The sequence below is a fragment of the Mus caroli genome, unplaced genomic scaffold, assembly GCF_978045245.1.
Source record: "Mus caroli unplaced genomic scaffold, Mus_caroli_1 scaffold_4, whole genome shotgun sequence".
In the NCBI taxonomy this organism is placed as follows: Eukaryota; Metazoa; Chordata; class Mammalia; order Rodentia; family Muridae; genus Mus; species Mus caroli.
In genome coordinates, this window is record NW_028227259.1 from 77,605,706 (window position 1) to 77,629,443 (window position 23,738).

The 23,738-nt window shown below is 43.4% G+C and overlaps 1 protein-coding gene and 1 pseudogene across 2 annotated transcripts in view; one reads left to right on the forward strand and one right to left on the reverse strand.

Annotated features, from left to right (window-relative positions):
• Positions 1–17,973, reverse strand: part of Chic2 (cysteine rich hydrophobic domain 2) — a 39,564-nt gene extending 21,591 nt beyond the window's left edge. The window contains exon 1 of one of the 2 annotated variants that reach the window (XM_021163817.3): positions 17,561–17,963. In XM_021163817.3, the coding sequence (XP_021019476.1) occupies positions 17,561–17,679 (119 nt within the window). In that variant the 5' untranslated portion in view covers positions 17,680–17,963. Of the gene's footprint in view, positions 1–17,560 lie in introns of both variants that reach the window. The other variant, XM_085836766.1, reaches the window with a different exon arrangement.
• A 3,802-nt stretch (positions 17,974–21,775) lies between these two features.
• On the forward strand, positions 21,776–23,294 carry LOC110294870 (histone-binding protein RBBP4 pseudogene; annotated as a pseudogene).
• Positions 23,295–23,738: the final 444 nt, after the last annotated feature.

Sequence of the window (23,738 nt, forward strand, 5' to 3'; positions counted from 1 at the left end):
AGTCAGAATGGCTAAGATCAAAAATTCAGGTGATTGCAGATGCTGGCAAGGATGTGGAGAAAGAGGAACACTCCTTCATTGTTGGTGGGATTGCAAGCTGGTACAACCACTCTGGAAATCAGTTTGGCGGTTCCTCAGAAAATTGGACATAATACTACCAGAGGATCCAGCAATACCTCTCCTGGGCATATATCCAGAAGATGTTCCAACCGGTAAGAAGGACACATGCTCCACTATGTTCATAGCAGCCTTATTTATAATAGCCAGAAGCTGGAAAGAACCCAGAAAATGTAGTACATTTACACAATGGAGTACTACTCAGCTTTTAAAAGGAATGAATTTATGAAATTCCTAGGCAAATGGATGGATCTGGAGGGCATCATCCTGAGTGAGGTAACATATTCACAAAGGAACTCACACAATATGTACTCACTGATAAGTGGATATTAGCCCAAAAACTTAGGATACCCAAGATATAAGATACAATTTGTTAAACGCATGAAACTCAAGAAGAACGAAGACCAAAGTGTGGACACTGTGCCCCTTCTTGGAATTGGGAACAAAACACCCATGGAAAGAGTTACAGAGATAAAGTTTGGAGCTGTGAAGAAAGGATGGACCATTTAAAGACTGCCATATCCAGGGATCCATCCCATAATCAGCTTCCAAACGCTGACACCATTGCATACACTAGCAAGATTTTGCTGAAAGGACCCAGATATAGCTGTCTCTTGTGAGACAATGCCGGGGCCTAGCAAACACAGAAGTGGATGCTCACAGTCAGCTATTGGATGGATCACAGGGCCCCCAATGGAGGAGCTAGAGAAAGTACCCAAGGAGATAAAGGGAACTGCAACCCCACAGGTGGAACATTATTATGAACTAACCAGTACCCCAGAGCTCTTGACTCTCGCTGCATTTGTATCAAAAGATGGCCTAGTCGGCCATCACTGGAAAGAGAGGCCCATTGGACTTGCCAACTTTATATGCCCCAGTACAGGGGAACGCCAGGGCCAAGGGATGGGGGTGGGTGTGTGGGGGACTGGGGGGGGGTGTATTGGGGACTTTTTGGATAGCATTGGAAATGTAATTGAGGAAAATACCTAATTTAAAAAAAAAAAAAGAAATGGAAAAAAAAAAGATAATCACAATGAGCAACATACAAAATTAGCATAGAAAGAGTTTCCCAGTAGAACCAAAACTTTTATAGAATGATGAAGCATGAAGCACAATGTTAAATAACCAACAGTATGTAAGTAAAAAAAGATGGTTTATTTCATGAGCTACCATAGTATCAAAGCATAATATATTAATCAAATAGCACATTTTCTAGCTTTCACTGTTTTAAATTCCTACTGCATTTTGTCTTTTAAATATCAAATGACTAGTACCCACTCGCTTCAATTTATTTCAATCTGAACCAAAAACATTTGTCCCATGTTTATTTCCCTTGCTTCTGAGTTGTAGTGCTATTTTTAAAAATGAAAATTTTAAAATAGAAACATTTTACAATGATATTAATCATAACATATGTAATAATGTATTATAGCTAAAAGCACATACACTAGACAAGAAAGCCCAGTAACCCATTACCTGAACAACTAACTAACTAGGACATCTCTACTCTGGATAGTGAGCACACACCTAATCATAGGACTGGCTAGCAACACAGCAGGTGGCAGGGCTCAGCAAGGCTGCTCAACTCAGACACAGGTTTTGTGTTTTTTTTCTTGACATGTATGAATATAAGGTATTAATAAATGATGGTATTGTAAGGGCTGAAATATTAAAAAAGGGTTTAAATTCAAGTCAAGATACAGTAAAATTGCAAAGCCTGAAAGTCAAAAATGAAGAGCAGACAGTAGGAAGCACAACTGTCCAGCGAAGGAGAAGTAGTCAGTCAGCAGTTCCCACTGCACGAGCAGACGCTAGGAGAACTAAGTCAGCAGATCTCCGTGAGACGCATTAGACCAGGGAGCAAAGAAAAAATCAGAGCCACTGAGGTGCAGCTGTACGATGGTAGAGTCCTGTCTCTTAAGCCCCCTTGAGTACTTCTGCTCTTTATAATCTGATAGAGTCTCACTATTCACATTTGTAAGATCCCATAATGATAATGGTGAATGCTCCCAATATAACCCTTAATGAAAAATGCAAAGAACTAAAATACTATTGCCTAAATGTTAATGTAATTATTTACATATGAAAACAAAATCAAATCCATCCCATAGTTAATCCTAAAGAATAGAGAGTATGGATGACATTTCTTATTTTCATGTTTTCAATGACTTCTCTAATAAAATCTATTAGTATTTAAGACTAAGGATAGACTGGGAAGATTAGCCAGAGCCTGCATTTGGATCCCCGGGACACACATTAAAAAGCCAGGCCCAGCACCCACAAACCTAGCACTGAGGGAGAGAGACAGGAGGAAGCGTCTGAGCTTCAGGTTGTGTGAGTTTACATCTCAGGAAATAAAGATAGAGCGACAGCGATATAGGAAAAGACAACCCATGTCAACACACACACACACACACACACCATTAAAAGATCATATGACACACATGGATGCACACACACACACCCAAATGCATACTTGTACACACTTTAAAAGTACATATAACACACACTGCACATACATGCATATCAAAAAAGAAAAAGAAAAAAAAAAACAACCTAGGAACAATTACACAAAAAACACGAGCCATTTTGCCCTTTTTTGTATCTTCATGATCCTAAGTTTCATTTTTTACTTCATTGGGAAATACAACTTACCAATTTGTGAGTAGTTTTTATGCTTTTCTTTATAATTATAAAAAGAATTAAAATATGAAGAAAAATGAGTTTTGTTTTTAATACAAAAAAGAAATGTATGCACAAATGACATGCCAATATTTAGAGACAACTCTACTGGCTTTAGAGTATACCTCAGGGCTGGGAATGTAGCTCGGTCATAGCGCTGCCTAGCATACATTAAACCCTGGATTCAATCCCGAGCACTACAGAAACTACGAAACTAAGTGTGGGGGCACACATCCATAATTGCAGAACTCCAAAGTGGCAGCAGGAAGATCAGGAATTCAAGGTCAGCAGAAGCTACACATCTGAATCTGTCTTCAACAACAACAATAAAACACCAACCAAAAACAAAAGAAGGCATTTTAAAGCACTTTTGTCATCTTGGTTTGGGGTTTTTATATGTATCTGTCTCTGTGTCTCTGCATATGTACTCTCGCGCGCACACACACACACACACACACACACACACACACACGGAGCCGAAACAGGGGGTCAGCTATGCTCCTTCACCACTCCCTACCTAGTCTTTAGACAGAGGGTCTTTCTTCCTGAGCCTGGGGTTGGTGACCTCTGCTAGCCCAAGACCAGACAGTTCCCAACACTGTCTTGTCCAGTCTCTGCTTCTCTTGCAGCCTGAATCCCAGCACGCTCCTAGGTGCTGAGGTCCCATCTATATCTAGCTTCCGTATTTCTCCATTGCTCTGTTTTAGAAATTTATTTATTTTTACTCTATGTGCATTGGTGTTTTGACTGTATACATGTGTGAGGGTGTCAGACCCCCCTGAAACAGGAGTGGCAGCGCTCCTATGTTGTGAGCTGCCATGTGGGCGCTGTGAATTGAACCTAGGTCCTGGGAAAGAGCAGTTAGTGCTCTTAACCACTGAGCCTTCTCTCAGGGGTTTTGTGGTTTGTGTTTTTTTATAGGATTTACTTATTTTATGTTTCTGAGTGTTTTGCCTGCATGTATGTCTGCACACCGTGTGTGTACAGAGTGTCCAAGGGGTTCTGAAGAGGGTGTCAGATCCCCTGGACCTGGAGCTAGGGATGGTTGTGAGCCACCATGTGGGTGTTGGGAATTGAACCCAGGTCTTCATTAGAGCAACAAGTCCTCTTAACTGATGAGCCCTTCCTCCCCCTCCATCTCTTATGCACCTTGAAATTTCCAACTTTTTAACCAACCAAGGTCATGAGGTAGAATGTAGAAAACAAGGTATGGAAAACATGTTGATTTCAAGAAAGCTAAGCAGTAACAGCAGGCTTTCAACTGAAATGGCAGCTTGCAGCCAGCAATCCAATTAGATAAAACAAGAATTGGCAAGTACAGAAAGCTAATGTGGTGCAGCTGGAAGAGCAATGTAATGCAGAGGGAATGCCTGAATTCTAATCCTGGTTTAAGGATCAATTCAATATATTATCAGAAAAGCAAATCTTCCCTTCAGTTTTACTTGTCTCCCATAAGACAGCAGACCTAAGGGCAAATGCTGTGCCGTCCTCCTAAGTTTCTGGGTTTTACAGTTGCTAGGGCTCACATCCAGAGCCTGGCAACTGCGCTCTCTCTCTCTCTCCGCTCTTCCTCCCCCTCCCCCCCTCAGGCTCCATCCCAGTGCCAGCTCTACTTTATTTATTTACTTACTTACTTTTTTGGAGGCATGGTCAGTGTGGCCAGTGTGCCCAGTGTGGCACAGAACTAATAAGCCTCCTGTCTCAATCCCTCACTCTCATTTTTAAACTTTATTTGTGTGTGTGTGTATGTGTACTTTTGATATGGTGTTTGTGCTGGCTGGACACAAGTTAGAGTTAGGTAAAAGGAGGGAATCTCAATTGAGAAACACCTCCCTAAGATCTGGCTGTAGGGCATTTTCTTAGTGAATGAATGATGGGAGAAGGCCAGCCTGCTGTGAGTGGTGACTCTGGGTTCTATAAGAAAGCAGGCTGAGGAAAACATGATGAGCAAGCATTTAGCAGCACCCCTCCATGGCCTCTGCATCATCAGCTCCTGCCTCTAGGTTCAGGAGCTGTTGAGTTCCTGCTCCGACGTCTGTCAATGATGATGTAGATATCAAAATGATATGGAAGTGTAAGCTGAATAAAACCCTATCCTCCCTAGATTGCTTTGCTCATGGTGCTTCAGCAGAACAACAAAAACCCAAACTAAGATAGTGTGCATTCTTGGACACATCCATGCTGCAGTTCATATGGAGGTCAAGGGACACCTTGGTGGAACTGGGTCTCTCCTTTCACCTTTACGTGGGTTCTAGGGATCAAACTCAGGTTGCTAGGCTAGGGTAACAATCATGTTTATACACTGAGCCATCTCATGAGCCCAACTTTCCCCAGTGTGTTTTGTTTTTTTTGAGAGTCTCTCTGGATAGGCTTGGTTGTCTAGGAGTTTGCTATGTTGACCAGGCAGGCTTTGAACCCACGGGGATCCTCCTGCCTCTGCCTCCCAAGTGCTGAAATTAAAGGAGTGCCTCACCATACCCAGCTCCTCAAATTAAAAAACAAAAAACAAACCCTGCAAAATTTGGGCTTCACTTTACACATAGGACAGTTGCTATACAACAGTAAATGTTTTAAGAATTTATTTATTGGGCTGGCAAGATGGCTCAGTAGGTAAGAGCCCTGACTGCTCTTCCGAAGGTCCTGAGTTCAAATCCCAGCAACCACATGGTGGCTCACAACCATTCGTAATGAGATCTGACACCCTCTTCTGGTGTGTCTGAAGTCAGCTACAGTGTACTTATGTATAATAATAAATAAATCTTTGGGTCAGAGCAACCAGGGACTGAGCAAGCAGAGTTGACCAGAGTGAGTGGAAGTCCTAAAAAGTCAATTCCCAGCAACCACATGAAGGCTCACAACCATCAGCTACAGTGTACTCACATACATAAATAAATAAATATTTTTTTTAAAAAGGAATGTATTTATTCTTATAAAAAAGTTTACTGAGATCTCTCTTTTTACAAGAAGTTTCTCTGAAGTTTATAGTCTAGACTAAGATGTAAAGGTGCGTGTCTACTGTACACCAGGATTAAGAAAGGGGAAGAGGATTTGATGTTTAAGGCCAGCCACAGCTACATAGTAAATCTTAATAGCAAATAAATAAATAAGAGTTTGTGCTCTTACATATCTAGCTAATTCATGCTCTGACAGAATACAATTATGGAAAAAGAAAGATGCTGTACACACTAAGGAGGAGAGTTCTGATTTTAAGTGGGAGGATAAGCTTCTCCTTGACAGATCTGAAGATACGGACCTAGCTTCTGGAAGTTGGAAACAAGTATTCATAAAAAAAAGAGCTAGCCAGTACAAAGGACCTAGGTCAGAAATATGCCTAGAATAATTCAGAAATGGAAAAGAAGCCAGTACAATAAGAATGGAGTAGGTAAGCAGAAATAAGAAACAAGTCAGAGACATGTTCACACGGTAGGAAAGCCAGGTCAGGTCAGGGAGAGTGCTGCAGGCTACTCAAAGAACTCTGGGAGATGTGGCTCCAGGAAGCGGATACAGAAGAGATACAGCTGAATTACATTTCACAAGCATTCTCATGGCAGATGTGCCAGTGAGGCTTTACTGTAAAGGGAAAAATGCAGAGTGTAAAAGGAAAAAGTAGTAAGTCTTAGGCAAAAGAGACAAACCTTGTTAGGTCTCAAAGAGAACTAACTAATGGGTTGCTTGACACACTGGATACAGAAAGCCTTCTAAAATGTGCCAAATTTTCTGCTCTATGAGACACTATATTGGCTAGTTTTCTGTAAATTTGACACAAGCTAGTGTCATCTGGGAAGAAGAAACCTCAATTGAGAAATTGCTCCATCAAACTGGCCTGAAGGCAAACCTGTGGGCATCTTCTTCACTACACTAATGAGTAGTGCAGGAGGTCCCAGCTCCCTGGGGGTGATGTGGGTGGTGGCATGTCTAGGCAGATGGTCCTGGGGTGTATAAGAAAGCAGGCTCAACAAGTCATGGGAGCAAGTCAGTAAACAGCATTCCTCCATGGTCTCTGCTCCAGTTTCTGCCTTAAGGTTCCTGCCTCAGCTCCCCTAGAAGACAGACTGTAACCTGTAAAACAAAAAAATCTTTTCCCTACAAGATATGGTTTTTACCCAGCAACAGAGACAAACCAGGACAAGTGCCTACACCTGTGGCCAGTAACTGCCACTCCAGAGAGTCCACCAACCTCTTCTAACCTCTGCAGCACACACATTCATGGAGACACTCATATACACACATTCAAACAAAAATCTTTCAAATTTTTGTTAGTTTAAATAACACTAGGTCCACCATCAACTAGAAACAAAAAGGCTGTACTTGAAGCTGCTTTAAACAGAGGATTATGTATTCAGTTTTAGATAGAAAAAACTCCTGCCTAGCATTCCTCTCAGACACTCAGCCTGTCTAGAAACTCATACTCACAGAATTTTACCTCCAATCACTATGACAAGACCTATGCACAAATGAACTAAAAATTTCAGACTCAAACTAAGCACATGGGTTATACAGACAGTAAATGAAAGAAGAACCTATTTCCTAATGTTGGACTTTGAGCTTAATGGAATCTTTTTTTTTTTTTTTTTTTTTTTTTTTGCTATTTTTGGAGATGAAATCATAACCATGGAAGAAATTAACAGACTTTGATGTTTATAAACCATGCTTTAAACACCAGCCATCGCATATGTGTTTGAATTATCAATACAGCTCGACAAGGACTGAAAGAAGATACAACCCCCCTGCAGCTGGACAGACAGACAGGCACTGACATTGCATGCACACACACACAGAATGCTTTCTACCAGAAGACACAAGCCTCTGCAGTTGTAGACTAGTTTCATTTTAACTTTGCAACCACATTCTGAACCATGTTTAGGCTCATCTAAGATGATATCTAATAAGATATTAGATCCTCTGAGACCCGAGTTACAGCCAGTTGTGAGCTGCCCTTTGGAGGCTGGGAATCTAGCCCATGTCCTCTGGAGAGCAGTAAGAGGACTGCTGGTAGAAAGGACACTTTTAGAGTCAGTCCTCCTTCACTCTCCCCACCCCATGTGTAAGCCAAAATATAACTAAGTTAATTATTCTAGGCATTTTACAGTAATGGTAAGCTAATTAGCACAATAGACCTCCAAACCAGTAACTACAAATAACTTTTACTACTATAAAAAGGCAGATAAGGAAGGCTGAATATATAAAAATTCCTTCACTGAACAAACCCAGAACTGACTTCATCATAACCACAATGCAAGATAAAAGAAAAGACAGAAAGCTTTTGCCACTCAGTGTGGCATACACCTACAATTCCAGCACTTGGGAGGCAGAGGCAGGAGGAATGTTGCAGGGTTAAGACCAGCTGGAACTACAATGAATTCCAGGCCAGGGGAACTTTGTTACACACGTGTAATCAACAAAAGGAAAAAAAGGAAATTATATCAAAAGTCTAGCCATCTCTACCAAAAGTAAGTTACATGAAAGAACATAAAAAATAAGAAAATAAAAGGAGACTGGAGAAATGGCTTCTACTCTTCCAGAGGACCTGAGTTCAATTCCCAGCACCCACATAGCAGTTCACTCCTGTAACTCCAGTTCCAGGGCTTCTGACACCCTCATATAGACATACAAGCAAGCAAAAAGAAAAAGGAAAAACACACATAAAATATTAATAAATAAATAAATAAATAAATAAGAAAAAGACTTTTTTTTTTCAGGACACACCAGAACATTTCAGCCCTAGAGACTCCCAAATCAGCTTTAAATGTAGATCTTTCCCTGAAATCTAAGAAACAAATAGCCATCAAACACCACAAATACCATAGTGAAGAATGTCATTCCACAAACATCCTCACTTCAAAATTATGAGGAAGCTCCTCTGGTATATTAGCTGCTCTCTTGGCATATTAGCACCCATAGCAACAGGAGATCCAAATATGTCATTAAAAATGGTCCCAAAGCAGCTTATTAAGGGCAGACCCAGTTCTTTGACTTCATCTCAGAGCCAAAAATCAAATCAAATGAATCACAAGTGGAAAGGTAAAGGAAGTCACTACTACTGCTTTTCTCTATCTTATGGAAAAGGTTTGTAAAATTTGATGGTTTCTACCTAAAACTGTAATACCTCCTTTACGTAACTATTGCCCACAAACCCAGCCAGGCTACTGTCCTGTTTCACTCAGATTGCTTAAGCAGCCTCTTCAATTTAATGCTAACATTCTCCTCAGTCGTGGAGCCGCTACAGTACAGACTGTGCTCTTAGAGATGGCCTGTCATTCATAACCCTAGAAGTAACCCTAATTCTGTCTCTGTCTCTCTGCTCCTCCCCCTTCCATGCCCCCTTCTGTCTGTCTGTCTGTCTGTCTGTCTGTCTGTCTCTCTCTCTCTCTCTCTCTCACACACACACACACACACACACACACACACACACACACAAGTTGGGGAAGAACCTTTCAAACCATTTTACATCCATCCTCTCTGGCCCATACTGAACTCTCCAATCTTGTTTCAAGACACAATCCTGTTTTCTGTACGTTCTAGCTATAAGCTAGACTCAGCTCTTCATAAGAATGTTTTATCTCTTAACGCCATTCTCCCAACCACATTACTTTCCATCACAGAACTCTGCACTGGTCATCTTCACAGCAATTCTTCATTTATAACTCAACTACTTACGGTAAACCACATGACGGGAAAGTCTTCATGTCTTTTGAAAGCTTGTATAACACCTGACATGAAATGGGAATTTAAGGAATATCTGTGGAGCTGGAGACACAGCTCAATTGGTAGTACTTGTCTAGAGTAAATGAAGCCCGGAGCCTGCTCCCCAATACCACATAAAACAGGTTTGGAAACAACAATGAAACAGACAAAAAAAAATATGCCAAATATAAGGTGGTAATAAAGAATTAGAGCCAGCCGTGGTGGCTCAGACCTTTAACCCCAACACTTAGGAGGCAGAGGCAGGTGGATCTCTGAGTTTGAGGCTAGCCTAGTCTACAAAGCTAGTTCCAGGACAGCTAGAGATACACAGAGAAGCCCTGTCTAGAAAAACAAAATAAACAACAAAAAAAATTTAGTTCTTAAATTCAGAATCTAGAGTAACTGTGTCCTTATATAGTCCTCTTGTAAGATGGGCTGTTTCACTGGCCAGTACAACAGTTTAGTTAGTGGCAGGAAGCGAAGCAGCAGCCCACACAGATCAACTGTGCCATTGGGAAAGGGCAGTTCTCAAACCAACACAGCCTCCAGGGACCCTCCCATAAGGTCGACTGTGGATTAAATATTCCTTTAGTCAATCTGGTCATCTGCTTTCATGTCCAAGATCTTGTTTTAAAGTAGAAAACACAGCACCCAACTAAATTCCCGGGGGGGGGGGGGGGGGGGGGGCGTGTCTCATAGTTCAAAGATAACCAAAGCTACACAGAGAGATCCTGTCTCAAAAAAAAAAAAGAAAAAAAGAGAAAAGAAAAAAGAAAAAGAGAAAGAGAGAAAAAAGAAAAGAAAAGAAAGGAAAAAAGAAAAAAGAAAAGAGAAGAAAAGAAAGTAAAAAGAAAGCAGGAAAGTAATATGCCACATTTTGGATGATGTCTTTTTTTCAAACAGTAAAAAATAATGAAATCTTCTGTTGAGGGACATCTGGGTTCTTTCCAGCTTCTGGCTATAAGGCTGCTATGAACATAGTGGAACATGTGTTCTTATTACCAGTTGGAACTTCTTCTGGGTATATGCCCAGGAGAGATATTGCTGGATCTTCAGGTAGTACTATGTCCAATTTTCTGAGGATCCTCCAAACTGACTTCCAGAGTGGTTGTACAAGCTTGCAATCCCACCAGAAATGGAGGAGTGTTCCTCTTTCTCCACATCCTCGCCAGCATCTGCTGTCACCTGAATTTTTGATCTTAGCCATTCTGACTGATGTGAGGTGGAATCTCAGGGTTGTTTTGATTCGCATTTCCCTGATGATTAAGGATGTTGAACATTTTTTTCAGGTGCTTCTCAGCCATTTGGTATCCCTCAGTTGAGAATTCTTAGTTTAGCTCTGTACCTCATTTTTTAATGGGGTTATTTGAATTTCTGGAGTCCAGCTTCTTGAGCTCTTTGTATATATTGGATATTAGTCCCCTATCGGATTTAGGATTGTCCCTCAACAGAAGAATGGATACAGAAAATGTGGTACATTTACACAATGGAGTACTACTCAGCTATTAAAAACAATGAATGTATGAAATTCTTGGACAAATGGATGTATCTGGAGGATATCATCTTTAGTGAGGTAACCCAATCACAAAAAAAGTCATTAGATATGCACTCACTGAAACACAGAACACTCAAGATACAATTTGCAAAACACAAGAAAATCAAGAAGAGGGAAGACCAATGGGTGGATACTTCATTCCTCTTTAGAATAGGGAACAAAATACCCATGAAGGGAGTTTCAAAGTTTAGAACTAAGACGAAAGGATGGACTATCCAGAAACTACCCAACCTGGGAATCCATCCCATAATCAGCCACCAAACCCAGACACTATTGCATATGCCAGCAAGATTTTGCTGAAGGGACTCTGGTATAGCTGTCTCATATGAGGCTATGCCAGTGCCTGGCAAATACAGTAGTGGATGCTCACAGTCATCTATAAGATGGAACACAGGACCCCCAATGGAGAAGCTAGAGAAAGCACCCAAGGAGCTGAAGGGGTCTGCAACCCTATAGGTGGAACAACAATATGTACTAACCAGTACCCCCAGAGCTCGTGTCTCTAGCTGCATATGTAGCAGAAGATGGCCTAGTCGGCCATCACTGGGAAGAGAGGCCCCTTGGTATTACAAACTTTATATGCCCCAGTACAGGGGAACGCCAGGGCCAAAAAGTGTGGGTAGGGGAGCAGGGCAGGGGGAGGGTATAGGGAACTTTTGGGATAGCATTTGAAATGTATATAAAGAAAATATCTAATAAAAAAAAATACTCATTAAAAAAATAATGAAATCATGTGTACACAGGGATAAAAATAAAATCATGATAAAAATAAATTTGTTGAATCCCTATGATGAGTCCAGGTCATAAAATTACAGTTGTACTTCTGATTCTCATACCTTGCCTCCAACGTAGGTATTATCCCCTTTGCAGAGGAGCAAACAGAAAATCAGAGAAGTTTGTCTATGGTCAGTTAGGACATATCCAAGGATCGAAACCATTACTGGCATCTTTCCAGGGCATCACCCACTATGTATAAAATATGTCTGATACAAGAAACATCTAGAGTCTCATTAGGCACAAAACACTCAGAAGGCCAAACTCCCATAGTCAGCTCAGGAGTCCAAGAGCAGCCTATCAAGATCCTGTATAAATACACATATCCTAGACTCTCAGCCTGATGACTCTGGCTGGGTCAGGTGAGCAAAAGAATCTTCTACAGAAAACAGTAGTGTACAAATGCTCAGGAGCATCAGTTGTTCAAGTTATAGTTAAGGCTTAACCTTGCTGAGAACAAAATCTAAGACAGCTATCTTATCAAAAACCTGCCAGGAGTAGTAGCTAAGGCAGGAGGATAGCTTGAGCTTCAAGTCAGGGCACGCTAGAAAAAGAGACACACAGAGACAGAAACAGAGAGACAGAGACAGACAGACAGACAGACAGACAGAGGCATGCAGGCAGGCGGGCCGGCACTCTAGTGCAGGCTAGCTTCAAGCTCTCAGTGGTCTCCCTCTCTCCACTCATTTAATCCATCAATCAATACATCTAATTTAAAAGATTCCGGAGCTGAGCTCTTCCTCAGCTCAGGGCCTGTAACATAGTAACAGTATAAACTCAAGGTGTCTCTCAAATTTTTAGAGCTATATTATTTAAGTTATTGTTTGGAGTATTGTTTATCAACATAAATAAGTATGCACAATTTATTTTTCATGACTTAGTCCCTGTATTCTTCTTAGCCAGTCATATAAAAATTAAAGTATTTGTCGATTTCACACTAGATAAGCTCAAATCTAACTAAAACTCTGAATTCAAACCATATGTTAATTTTCAAATTCAAGTACAGTAAAACTTTGAAACCTCAGCTCATTACCATATATCTCATTTTTTTGGGGGGGGGGATGTATACCACAGTGGATATGTGGGGTTAGAGGGCAATTCGGTTGTGTCAGTTCTTCCCCTCCACATTTGTATGGTTCCAGGGATCCAGGGACCCAGTCTGGTCACCAGGCTTGTGCAATAAGGGCTTTCACCCACTGAGACACTAGCTGACTCTGGTGTTCTCATTTCTTCAACAAAGTTCACCCATTAAAATTGAATGGTTGTCCTATTAAAACACATGCATAGCCTGTCTTCCTTCATATTCTTCATCACACTAATTGCCTCTGTAATTTACTTTGCTCAAGTTTATTTACTTTTTCATAAGCTAGGATTTCTCTTTGTAACCATGGCTGGTCTGAAACTCACTAAAATAGACCAATCTTGCTCAAATGCAAGAGATCTGCCTGCCTTTGCCTCAATGCTGGGTTTAAAGGGTTTTATTTTACTGAACAAATTAATGAGAAGACTTAAGTTAAAAATCAAACATGAGGCCCACTCTAGGAGAGCCTCAAGTCTGGTTCAGATACGGGATGAGTCTGAAATAAGATACCAATGACTATTATACACTCAACAATGGTAGATTATCAGCTAACACAAGCTTTGAATTACTTTTAAATTCAATTCCTCAACTTTTAAAAATTCTTTTATACAAACACATTCCTTAAGAGTTATCATCCTTATGAGACATCAAAGTAGGATTGGAAAGATGGCTCAGTAGGCAAAGGTGCTTGCTGCCAAGCCTGACCCATAGGAACCTCACATGCCCTCACACATACATGAAGTAAAGAATATGCTCAAAAAAAGCTTGAAATCTGAGATAAAGTTCTACAAACATTAAAATTATAAACCAGTGCCATCCAGCAAAGTCATTTGTATGTCCCTTTCACGGTTTCTGGGCCTGGCCCCTGGCTGGCTAAACTGTTCTTCAACATGGTCCGAGAGGCTACCAGCTACTAAACCTAACTGGCTAGAAGCTGGCTGATCTTGGGCACCATGGCTTTGCTGTGGTTCTATCCCATCAAACAACATAATGAAGGTAGTTTAGAGTATAAAAGAAATAGGTTGGACTAAAATTAGTAAATACTGACATATTATGTGATATGTCTGGTAATGATCACACTGGTTCCTATAGACTCAGCAGTCTGTTGAGCTGTGACTGTCTATAAATATGGGTCAGTTACATCAGTGTGTTTTACATTGCTTATGCCCTTCCAATAAAGAGTATCAATCAGTTTGACCAGCAGTATCTAGTAAGTTTGTCACTTCTTTCTTCTTCCAGTCTTCCAAGTTACAGGTATGTACGTAGTATGAAACCATGGGAATTTATCATTTTCTTTTCCCATAAATGTTTTTTTCTTCAATATGTTTCTACAAAAGATTTCTCCTATCACATGCAAATCAAAAATAAAAAACATTACTCATCTAGAATATCTAGAAAGAACGTATCACAAACAAATAAAATGATTTCTCAAATTAGAGTACTAGTGAGCTTATTAAGAAAAATTAGACGAAAAACCAAAAAAAAAAGGAAAGAAAGAAAAGACAAGACAAGACAGACTCAACTGCAAAAGCAAGCACACAGGCAGACCTGAATCTTTTCAGTCTGACCTGGATTACAGACAGACAATACTGTAACCATTTATAATATTTTTTTTTCAAAGTAAAAGGGAAGAATGCTTTAACCAACTCCTTAGCAAAAAGAGAAGTAAGCTTATGTGGTTTACTATAATTTTAATTTTTAAAGATTTGTTTATTTTATCTTTGTTTATGAGTATTTTGTTGAGCCTGCTGTAATTGGAGTTATGGATGGTTGTAAGCTATCATGTGGGTGCTAGGAACCGAACCTGGTCCTCTGTAGGAGCAGCAAATGCTCTTAAATGCTGAGCCATCTTTCCAGCCCATGGTTTACTGTAATTATTAATCACTTTTCCTGATTATACTTGAAAAGGAAAGTGAAACACAGTTATAACATATGAGCACAAATTTCAAAACCTCTTGTAGGTGCAAACTTGGCTACATAATCTAGTATGCAAAACATTATGCATGATTGTCATATATAAGCTTTACATTATTATAGAATTCTATATCACCACAAAACAGGGTTTGGCTTTGCTGACCAAAGATTCTATATACAAGTTGGTTCAAAGTAAAAAGAGAATTAGCTAAATGAATCACTGTTTGGTTTGAAAATGGCAATGTTGAATTCTTAATCTATATTTTACACAATGTTTCTCAAAGCAGAGTGCCACCTGAGGAGGGTAATAACTAACAAAGGCTAGTGTTTCCTGAGCACAACAACACACACTCATGTATTCTCTGCATACATTATCTCACTCCTTAATCTGGAAAGGTATGAACTAAAGCTGTCATCCTGTGAACTGAGGAGACACAGATAAGTAATTTATATAAAAGTGGCAGAGGAAGGTTACTACCTATCAGAAGTGTCTAAGGGAGATCACAAACATATTAAGGCTTCCTGCAAAGGTGGCAAACACCACCATCACTAGTGTCTGCAGCAGATTCCGACAATCAAAACCACCTCCAAGACGTTCCTCCAACCCCATCCAAGCCTATTCATGAACTAGAGCTCCACTCATATGTGGCCACTGGCCTGGAGAGAGGGGGCTGGAACAACAGCAGGGGCTCCCCACATGTTCTTAATGGGCAGATAAACTAGACTAAATGACTGTTAGTCCTGCAAATGGAAGTACTAATGCTTTCTAATTTCTAATGCTTATAATAATAAAGGCTAGAAGTTCCTGAGTGCAAGCCAGGTGATTCTGAAAGACAGGATGAAAAGACCACTAATAATTACTTCACACTCTTGTTAACCACTCCAAATAGTCAACTAGAATCCAACTTTCTATCTGAGCACTTTGACTATTCTATTCCCCAACAACGTGTTTAGCTTTTCTTCTTCTTGAACAGAAGAGACATGACAACTGCACTTGAACCTTATTTGGTTACTCTGAACCCAGGACAAGCACTCTAGCACTGAGCTACATCTCCAGCCCTAGCTGAACCTCTGCAAATAAACTTCTGCCAGCTTTGATTTGACAGGAGGAGTTTAAGGATGACCACAGACAACATGAAAAAGTTCGGAAATCCTTTATGTAGTCCTGAAGACCAGGGGAGTCTGCAACTCACAGATCCACTTGCCTCTGCCTCCTGAGTACTGGGACTAAGGATACCTATCACTGTGTTGGTTTTTTGTTTGTTTGTAATTGCTTCTAAAAGCACCCATAGCCCTTAAGTTTAAAATAAAAAGAAAAAAGTCCTAAGAGTTAAACTAAAAATTGAATAGCAGGTTATAACACTATAAGCATTATGATATACATTTAAGCTGTATTATTCATAATTAGCTATATTCCTTAATTAAGTTTGTGTTGACAGTTAAAACAGAGCTGTTATTATGGTGCGAAGTCCCATCTCCTTATCCAGGTACTGGGACAATGCTTTATGCAGTGTTTTTATCCTGTTAAGTCACCTAAATACACACATTAACAGGTGCGAAGACACCAAGGCGTTACATAAGCACACCCCAACAACAACATGGCTAGTCAGGATGACTGCACAAGGGCCGATCTTCTGAGAAGCCTCACTGACCGCCTTGCCCACAGCACGCCCCACTCATCCTACACCAAGACACAATGACAAGCGCTCCAGACAGCTTCAGGCTCGCTGCCTTTTTCTATCAGTGATAAAGTGATATGCAAGTACAGGAAGTTTGAGCTATGACTTTTCAACTGGAGATAGCAGCTGCAAAGGAGTATCAATACCCTAAGTTGTACAAACTCCGGATTTTATCAGGGAAATGTTACAAAACGTCCTTCTTCCGGACAACTCATTATTTGCCCCAAGTCTACATTCCTTTATTAGTCACGACCTTTCAGAACGCTTTCGTCCCTTATTGTTTGAATAATATTGGGACTTCTGATGTTGCTAATAAACCTCACAGGGGCCCTTATCAAAGAAGCCAACCTAGGTCCGTGCCCCCAAACAAACCGGATTACAGGAAACTCGGTAATTCCTTGTAAACAGATGTATCCTCCTCTTTTTTTTCCGTCCACCTGTATATTTCTATCATACATAATTGACAGCAACTCGAATCAGTTTTGCAGAAATGTACTCTTGAGGAACTGGGAAGCCCCTACGTGTTATGTGTGACAGACACAGGACAGTGAATCTCATTTACCAACTGCCACTGGGATCTTAACACCTCAGATCTGACCTCTGAGCCATATGTCAATAGGCTGTTAAGTCAGGCAGAGTCCCAAAGAATAACAGGGGTGTGGGGGGTGTTACAAAGATGGATCCCATAAGATGTGTGTGTGTGCGCGCGCGCGTGTGTGTGTGTGTGTGTGAGTGTGTGCACCTCTAGCCTGTACCGATGGCCCATCAGGCAGACCCTAAAGAGCCATTTTCCCGGCTGGGACCCCACACATCCCCGCGGGCCACGGGGCCTGCTCCGGGGCTATAGGAGGGAGGGGAAGCAGTGTCTGTCCCCACTTGGGAGTCCTAAACAAATGGAAGCAGATCAAGTTCTCACTTCCTGATCGCCGGAGCTTCCCCAAGGCCCCCGTCCCGCGCCAGTCACCGGGGACGGGGGTTCAAGAAAAGGAGGACCCCAAGGGGTCCCGGGGCCCACCCCGCCCGCCCGCCCGCGCCTCGCCTCCCGTCCTCGTCCTAGCCCTCGCAGGGCCTTACACGGTGACGTGACCGGAGCCGCGGACCACCACCGGGTCGGGCGAGTACTTGAGCAGCTGCTCCTCCAGGGCCCGCTCCTCGTCCTCCTCCTCCTCGTAGATTTCATCGAAATCCGCCATCCCGCGCCGGCGAGCCCCCCGCCCGGGGCCCTGGCTCTGGGGCGGCCGCGGGGAACGGCTGGTGAGGCGGCGGGCGCGGAGGCCGCGGAGCTGGCGCTCGGCAGTGTGGGCTCCGGCTACTGAGGAGACCTGGTCCCGGCCGCCACCGCCGCCGTTGCCGCCGCCACCGCCGCCATTACCGTGGGCAGGAACAACAACACAATGTCAACATCCGCCGGGGCCGCCACCCCCGCCAGCGCCGCCGCCCGCGCCAGCGCCGCCGCCGTCGCCGCCGCAACTCCGGCAACCACAGCAACAGCCTGAGCCACCCGCAGCAGGAGCAGCCGGCTACCGCATCGCGAGACTTCCCGGGAGCGCGGGCGGGCGCGGGCGCGGGCGTGGGCGCGGGCGCGAGGGTGGGCGGGCGGGCGCGTTCACGCGGACGGTCTCGCGCGCTCCCGGGACGCCGGCCTCTTCCTCTGCTTCCACCCGGCGCGGCCCCGCCCTCTGGATCCAGGGTCAGCGACCCGGAAGGCGGCGTCTGTGAGGACCGGGGGCGCTGACCCGGACTCGACTCCTAGAGCCAGGCCGGAGTAATCTGTAGCCCAAACATCGACAGCGGGCGAAGCCCCTGGCCGGACCAGAGGATCTGACTGCCGGTTTAATAAAACGTTTTTAGTCCACGATGCGAAGCAAAGTTGGTTGACTTTGCCAACTTGAGATCAACAAAGCAGTGCATTCTTTTTTTTGTTGTTTGGTTTGGTTTGGTTTGGTTTTTCGAGACAGAGTTTCTCTGTGTAGCCCTGGCTGTCATGGAACTCATTCTGTAGACCAGGCTGGCCTCGAATTCAGAAATCCCCCTGCCTCTGCCTCCCAAGTGCTGGGATTAAAGGCAAACTGCCACCACTGCCCGGCAAACAGTGCTTTCCTGTCTACTGTCCTACCTGATTTTCCAAATTATCTCCAAATATCTCCAAAGCCAAATATTCTGTCCTCACCATCATACTATCAAACAAAGTTGACAAGTTCTCTGTGTTCCAATTAAGAAGTGCAGTTGTATGCGTCATCTCTCTAATGAAAGATGTTTTCTCCACAAGAGATGATGGGGGAAGGGAGGAGCAGTGGACTCGATAGATGGATCACCTTGGTCCTGGTTTCACCATCAAGAGTCCGCCAAGCATCCAAACAGCATAGGAACAGGACTGGACTCCTACGGGCAATCTGGACCATGAGGTAACAAGAGTTCCTCATTGGTCTGGAAAGGAAAAAGGAGTTGTACTGGACTCAGTGTCCACAAACAGTTCTCTATGCAGTTTTCGCATCCTTCAAGTTCGTTTACCGGTCTTTGTCCAAGCAGAAAATGTACAAAAGTTAACATGAGAGTGAGAAATGCTGGACAACTTAATCCTGGAAAGATCTGGAAAAAAAAGGGGGGGGGGCAGTGAGCTAGGAAGGGAAAAATAGTCGATGCGTCAGACTTATGCTTTCCCAGATTTATTCATTCAATAAACACTGAACCTGCTGCGTGGTCAGCTGTGTGTGTGTGTGCGCGCGCACACACACGCGCCTATGTATGTTATAGTCTCTGGCAGTAACTTTTCTGTCATTAAGGCAAGCAACCGTAATTCTCTAGGAGGGTGGGAGTCAGAGGGTATGTCAAAGGCTCCAATGGAGCACACACACAGGAGGCAGCTTAGCTTGGTAGTTCTGAAGGCTGACTTTGAATCGCCCTCTATCACTTCCTATGGGACCCTGGCCAAGTCCTTTAACCTCTTGGTCTTTGACCTGTCACAGGAAGACAAAAGTGCAGCATGGTGGCACACATCTATAAAACCCTAGCAGGTGGGAGATGGAGACAGGAAAATCAGGCCTTGAACATCACTCTATATAGCCAGTTTGAGCTATAATAGAGCCTTGTCTCTAAAATAAAATAGATATAATAGAACCTATCCCTTGGGCTACTTGACAGAGTCTCTTGATGTACGTGGAATGCTTAGAAGAGGGCCTGGCACTTGGTGAATATATAGTCACAACAGGAAACATTCTTGATTCTCCCCCGCTTCTCTGCCATGAAGATCACCACGTTCCTTTGGCATTGTGTAATGTTTCAGTGTCCGTGAAGTATTAGTTTCAGAACTATGTGAACTTGCTCTTGATCCCGTGTGTATGTGTGTATTTAATACTCTCATTCAGGACTTCAACTTCAACACATTGGCTGCAGAGAGTTCCTGAGCCTCCTCCTTGACAGTCATCAAGAGCCCAGTGGCCACATTCAAAGAGTGGCTGCAGAAAGGATCGGGGAGGAGGAGGAGGGAAATGGGCCTGTTTCGGTCACGGGCCACACCCTGCATGCTGTGTACAACCCAGAATTCACCTCTCAGTCAACACAGCTGCTGAGCATGACCCAGCTGACAACTTTCCAAGGACAGAAGAAACTGGAAGAGCCCCTTCCTTCTCCAGCACCCTCCACAGATCCGGCTTCAGAGGAGAACCTACAAGAATGTTTTCTGAATGGAGGTGGATCATGGCTGGCACTGCCCGCAGAACACTGGGAGTTAATTAGGCATCGGAGGACTGGCAAGAAGCTCACTCTCGGCACTGACTTTGTGTGGGAGGAGCTCTCTGCCTGGACTCCGACAGAGAGATCGGTCTGACTCTCATTGCCGAGGTGTGAAGAGAAGTCATTGTTTTTAGTTGTTTTCTTTCTTTTTGACTCTTCTTCTTCCGGTTTCGGGGGAAAAAACCTGCTGGTGTCAGTAAAGGGGCTCAAGACCTGGGAACGAGGCCAAGAAGGCGAGGAAGGATGAGTCAAGCATTTCTCTATAATAGTTGACATCATAATTCCAAACTCCACCCCCAACACGCCAGGATTGCTTCCTGCCAAATGACTCCCTCCGCCTTTCCTGAGTATGAACCAACCTTTGCCAAAATGTTCCCCCTCTCCTGTGCCCGCAGTACACACCCCTGCAAACATGTCTCTTCTTTTGTATACCTCTTCATGCTCCTCACATTCACATGTTCCTTCAGATCAACTGGCTTAAAACAAACAGGACAGCTCAGTAACCCCAGGAGCCAAGACTTTACTTGCTATTTGAGGCGGGGAGTGGGGGTGGAATGGGGGTGAGACGGCAACTCACTTCATAGCCCAGGCTGGCCTAGAACCTGTCATGCAGCCCAGGTTGGCTTCAGATGTGTGGCAATCCTCTTGTCTCATTCTTCTGGGTGGTGAGGAGTCTTATCATTCATAGATTTAAGACCTCCAACTAGTCAAGCAATGGTGGCACATGCCTTTAGTCCCAGCACTCATGAGACAGAGGCAGTCAGATCTCTGTGCGTTCAAGGCCAGGTAGATCTACAATTCCAGGGCAGCCAAGGGTAGACAAAGTAACCCCGTCTCAACCCCATACATGTTATCTATTTATTTATTTAGACATCGGTGTTTTGCCTGTATCTATGTTTGATATGTTTGTGTGAGGGTGTTGGATCCCCTGGAACTGGAGTTACAGACAGCTGTGAGCTGCCATGTGGGTGCTGGGAATTGAACCCAGTTCCTCTGGAAGAACAGCTAGTACTTTTAATTGCTGACTCTCCAGCCCTCACATCTATCTTTCTAAGTTTCTTCACCCTCACTGGAGCCTTTGCCATGGAGTTATGAGGGGTTACATGAGATAGTTCGTGTGCTGTGGCTGTAACCCTTCCCTAAGACTCATACATCAGCTTTACCCCTCAGCGTCATGACAGGCTTTGGACATGGGGCTTTGGGGTAGCTAAATAGGTTTAAAATATAACATCAAAGGTTTAAGAAGAACATCCATACCTTGATAGAGACAGCAGAGACCCTGACCTCTTCCTACCTGCCATGGAAGAAGACAGCAAGCAGAAAACTACCTGAGAGCCAGGAGAGAGCCCTACACAGGCTGGTCCTTGGCTCTTTGACTTCCTCTTTCCAGACTACTAGATAACTTCCTCTTATTTGAGCCACTCTCAATCCAGGTGGGCAGTCTCCTCGCCCCTCCCACAACATAGAGCCCCAGGATTTCTCCCATGCCCATTCTGGGCCTCACCAGCAATCACTGGTGACTATAGGAAGCAGCCTTTGCCTACTCAGTAGAAGACCATGATCAATGAGGAGTACGAAATGTGGAAAAGGAACGCCCCTTCCTTTATAATTTTGTGGTGACCCATGGCCTGGAGTAGGCCAGTCTTACTGCCCGGTGACTTCCAGATGTCACCAGAGCAGACATGAAGGGAATGATTTCAGCATCCATTGAATGTCCTAGGGACACATACATCAGATGAACAGGGTGCTCACTTTGTGATTGCCCGTGTCTAGCTCCCCAATGATGATGTGCAATTTGATGGATCACACCACAATAGTTAGGAAGGAGAATTTGAAAGTTTGGGCTCTGTCAGTGAGAAGCTGAAATAGAAATCAGGATCAACCATGAAGAAGTGAACAGGGCTTGTTATATTCCCCCAGAACCCTTGCTTGAATCGTTGCAAGAAAGACTCCATCCAGTGACAGTCTGGAATTTGCCTGAACAAGCATCCTTCTAAGCCAGACACCCTTGGCGAGTGGAACATCTGAAAGGAGGCAAATCTTAGTGGGTACTTAGTTCTCCAGATGACAGTAGCATCTGCCTATGGGACAGCAGTTCAGCTTCAAAGGAAGGAATAGCGATGGATGCTGAGCCCATCGTGACAGGACACACAGCTGTATTCCACATTTCCTGGCATCTGTCTTGGTCAGTTGTAGATGATCATAAACATAAAGACTCGTGATAGCCACTCAAAGAATACTTCCAAGCCACTGAGAAGATGCCCATGCTGCTGAGGTAGACTGCTTGCTTTTCAGTCCTTAGAGTGAGCTTATTCTTGCCATGGGATCTGCTGGCAAGACTGCAGCCTTGTGGGATCTGAGAAATCTGAAACTCAAGCTGTAATCATATGTCTTAGTCAGGGTTTCTATTCCTGCACAAACATCATGACCAAGAAGCAAATTGGGGAGGAACCGGTTTATTCAGCTTACACTTCCATACTGTTGTTCATCACCAAGGAAGTCAGAACTGTAACTGATGCAGAGGCCATGGAGAGATGTTCTTTACTGGCTTGCTTCCCCTGGCTTGCTCAGCCTGCTCTCTTATAGAACCCAAGACTACCAGCCCAGAGATGGTTCCACCCACAAGGGGCCTTTCCCCCTTGATCACTAATTGAGAAAATGCCTTACAGCTGGATCTTATGGAGGCATTTCCCCAACTGAAGCGCCTTTCTCAGTGATAACTCCATCCTGTGTCAAGTTGACACATAAAACCAGCCAGTACATCATATAAGGATGAAATAGTCCGAGTTCAGTCACCACCTCACAATGAGACTACTTTGGCTTCTGGTAGTACTGATCGTAGATGGGATGGCTGGGGTTTAAATAAAGCTAGATAGGAACAGGCCACAAGAAGTGGAGGAGAACCCACCATGGAGGTCACACAGCCACAATCTCTGAATTCTCCTGGAATCCCAGTGAACCTAGGTTGGTTTGTTCTGTATCGAGAAATAATATCATGCAAGTGAGGCAGATGACCGAGAACATTTATAGTGATGGATCCAGAGGACAAGGATCCGAAACATGTCTGAGTTTGTGACTTTTAGATTTCCCCTCCTTCTCCTTTGAACCATGAGATCAATTAGTTTTGAGACTCAGACTTTGCTCAGTTCTCCCTTTAATGTTAGTGCCACCAAAAACTATTAACCCAATCTGGGTGTCCTCTAGTATTTCTCAAATTACTTTTAGATTTTATTTATTTTAAGTTAGTGAATGTTTTCCTGCATGTGTATCTGTGCATCACATGTATACAGTGATCTCAGAGACCAAAGAAGGCATCAGACCCTGGAAGTCCAGAATTAGACTGTTATGGAACACCATGTGGGTGCTGGGAACTCTGTCTGGACTGAGCCATCTCTTCAGCCCCTGTTTTCTAGCTCTTACCGGGGGTACTTTATTAAACAAGGCCACAGACTTATATTTAAGTTTTCTAGTAGCAAAGCCAGGTCTAAAGTGGCTTCAGAAATGGGACATATGATGGGAT